Source organism: Myotis davidii, unplaced genomic scaffold (assembly GCF_000327345.1).
Source record: "Myotis davidii unplaced genomic scaffold, ASM32734v1 scaffold395, whole genome shotgun sequence".
NCBI classification, from domain to species: Eukaryota; Metazoa; Chordata; class Mammalia; order Chiroptera; family Vespertilionidae; genus Myotis; species Myotis davidii.
In genome coordinates, this window is record NW_006287904.1 from 1,515,303 (window position 1) to 1,517,547 (window position 2,245).

Genomic DNA, 2,245 nt, shown 5'->3' on the forward strand with positions numbered 1-2,245 from the left:
CACCCCCACCCCCACTCCCGCTATTGTTTCTGCTCTAACGATTTATTAAGCAATAAACAGCAAAGCAAAACCAAGGACCATATAAATCTAGCCAGCTGGGAAGCACACTGCACGAATCTCAAAAAAGAACATGAATCTTAGCCCATTTCCCCAAAACTGAAAAACTTCCTTCAAATACAGCCATTTTTATCCTATAGGATGATTCTGAAATATGATTTCTATATAGATAATAAAGAAACAGTAGCTTATTCCATCTCTTGGCAGTAACGCTTGGAGGCGAATGGTGAAATGGACTGGGAGGTGAGGAATCAAGGCCCTCACTCCGGCTTTGCAGAGGCCAGTTCCTGGGCTCGGGGAGAAATAATGAGGCCTTTCCTTTGTACTTGGCCTTTACTTGGGCTGAGAAATATGTCATAAGAATGCAGAATTGCCCTAACCGGTTTGGCTCAGCGGAGAGCGTCGGCCTGCGGACTGAAGGGTCCCAGGTTCAATTCCGGTCAGGGGCATGTACCTGGGTTGTGGGCACATCCCCAGTGGGGGGCGTGCAAGAGGCAGCTGAATTGATGTTTCTAACTCTGTATCCCTCTCCCTTCCTCTCTGTAAAATATCAATAAAATATATGTTTTTAAAAAAGAATGCAGAATTACCAACTCCCTGCTGATACTTAATACATACTACTTTCCTCAGACCTTAATACATAACATTGACTCTGTAGGTATATATATACATTCGGATTGTTTTACTGTTGTTGCATTTTGTTATTTCATTAGAATACTGACCATTTTTCTGGCCATGTAACTGTAACAGAATGCTGGAAGAATGATCTAGCAATCAAATTACACTGCCACAGTCAAACCTGGAATTCCTGAAAACCTGTGTCATGTGTGTGCCTTGGGGTGGGGGGTGGGGGGGGCGGTGCAGGACCTACAGTGGTGGCCCAATGCTGGACTCTCTCAAGTCACGCTCACTGACCAGGATGCTGAGCACACATCTGTTTTCAAGATGCAAAGAGAAGGTGAGAAAGCACCCTGCAGGACATTAACTCAGCACCAGTTGGCTTCTCACCGCGCTCACAACAGATTAAATAAAATATAAGTGAGGGCACAATACCCTTTTAAAAGGCTTGTTTTGTCCAAAGTGCCCACCGGGCCCTATTGTGGAGATTGACACCATCGGGTCGGAGAAAACATAGACTGAGCTAATATGAAAAATATCCCCAAGTCCTAGGCCTCAGCTGGCTTGGCAATCACTCACCTTTTCCTTGTCCTTAATTCCCCAATTAGGACAAGCAATTCCTAATGTCAGGCCATCTCCCCACCCCAGGGGTAAGAGAGGCAGCAACCATCTGTCACCACAAAGTCATCAAACAGAGCAAATTGCTCAAGTTGATTTTTTTTTTTAATCAGAAGACGAGAGAGCCATCACCATGGTGACGAGGACTGTGGCCCACGAGGCCTGTCTGAAAAGTGAGGAGAAGATCGTACCTCTCAGCTTATACATCTCTCCGTTGGCAGAGTACACGACCAGCATGTGGGGAGCTTCGTCACTCAGGGACACTATGGCTCCAGATAAAGACAGGGCTCCTCGGGGCTTCTGGTGCTTGCTTTGCTCATTCACAAAATACTGCAGGAGGCCAGCCTCAAAGTCCAGCACAAAGTACCTGCGCGGAGAAACCACAATGCATCACTCTGCTCCCCAGCCCATTCCTCACCGCAAAGAAGGAAAAGGAAAGGGACCCTTAAATCGACATCAAGGCTCCAAATCCAAGAAGCTCGGAACCAAAAGTCCTCACCAGGTGCCCTCAAAGTTAGCCCCCCAGTCAAGAGAGAGCATTCGATAAGAGAGAGAATGGAACTGGTGCTGGCCGGTATGGCTCAGTGGTTGAGCATCGACCTATGAACCATGAAGTGACGATTCAATTCCCGGTCAGGGCACATGCCTGGGTTTCAGGCTCGATCCCAGTAGGGGGCATGCAGGAGGCAGCTGATCAATGATTCTCTCTCATCATTGATGTTTCTATCTCTCCCTCTCCATTCCTCTCTGAAATCAATAAAAATATATTAGGGAAAAGAATGGAGTTTGTGGCAGGCACCACGAGGAAGGGGCAGGTCCATTCGGGATTTGGTGCAATGCCCACCACTTCGCCCGGTGCCCACGGATACCACAGTCAACCTCAGAACAGCCACGGAGCAGCAGATGCACCGGGACACAGGCTGTTAGCACGCTCCACACGACTTCACAGGAG

General features: G+C 47.8%; 1 protein-coding gene across 1 annotated transcript in view; it reads right to left on the bottom strand.

The window, feature by feature from the left end:
- The window catches only part of OSBPL10 (oxysterol binding protein like 10), a 138,078-nt gene extending 136,399 nt beyond the window's left edge, over positions 1-1,679 (bottom strand). Inside the window, exon 1 of the mRNA XM_015561258.1 lies at positions 1,485-1,679. Coding sequence (XP_015416744.1) covers positions 1,485-1,530 — 46 coding nt within the window. The 5' untranslated portion in view covers positions 1,531-1,679. The remainder of the gene's footprint in view (positions 1-1,484) is intronic.
- Positions 1,680-2,245: the final 566 nt, after the last annotated feature.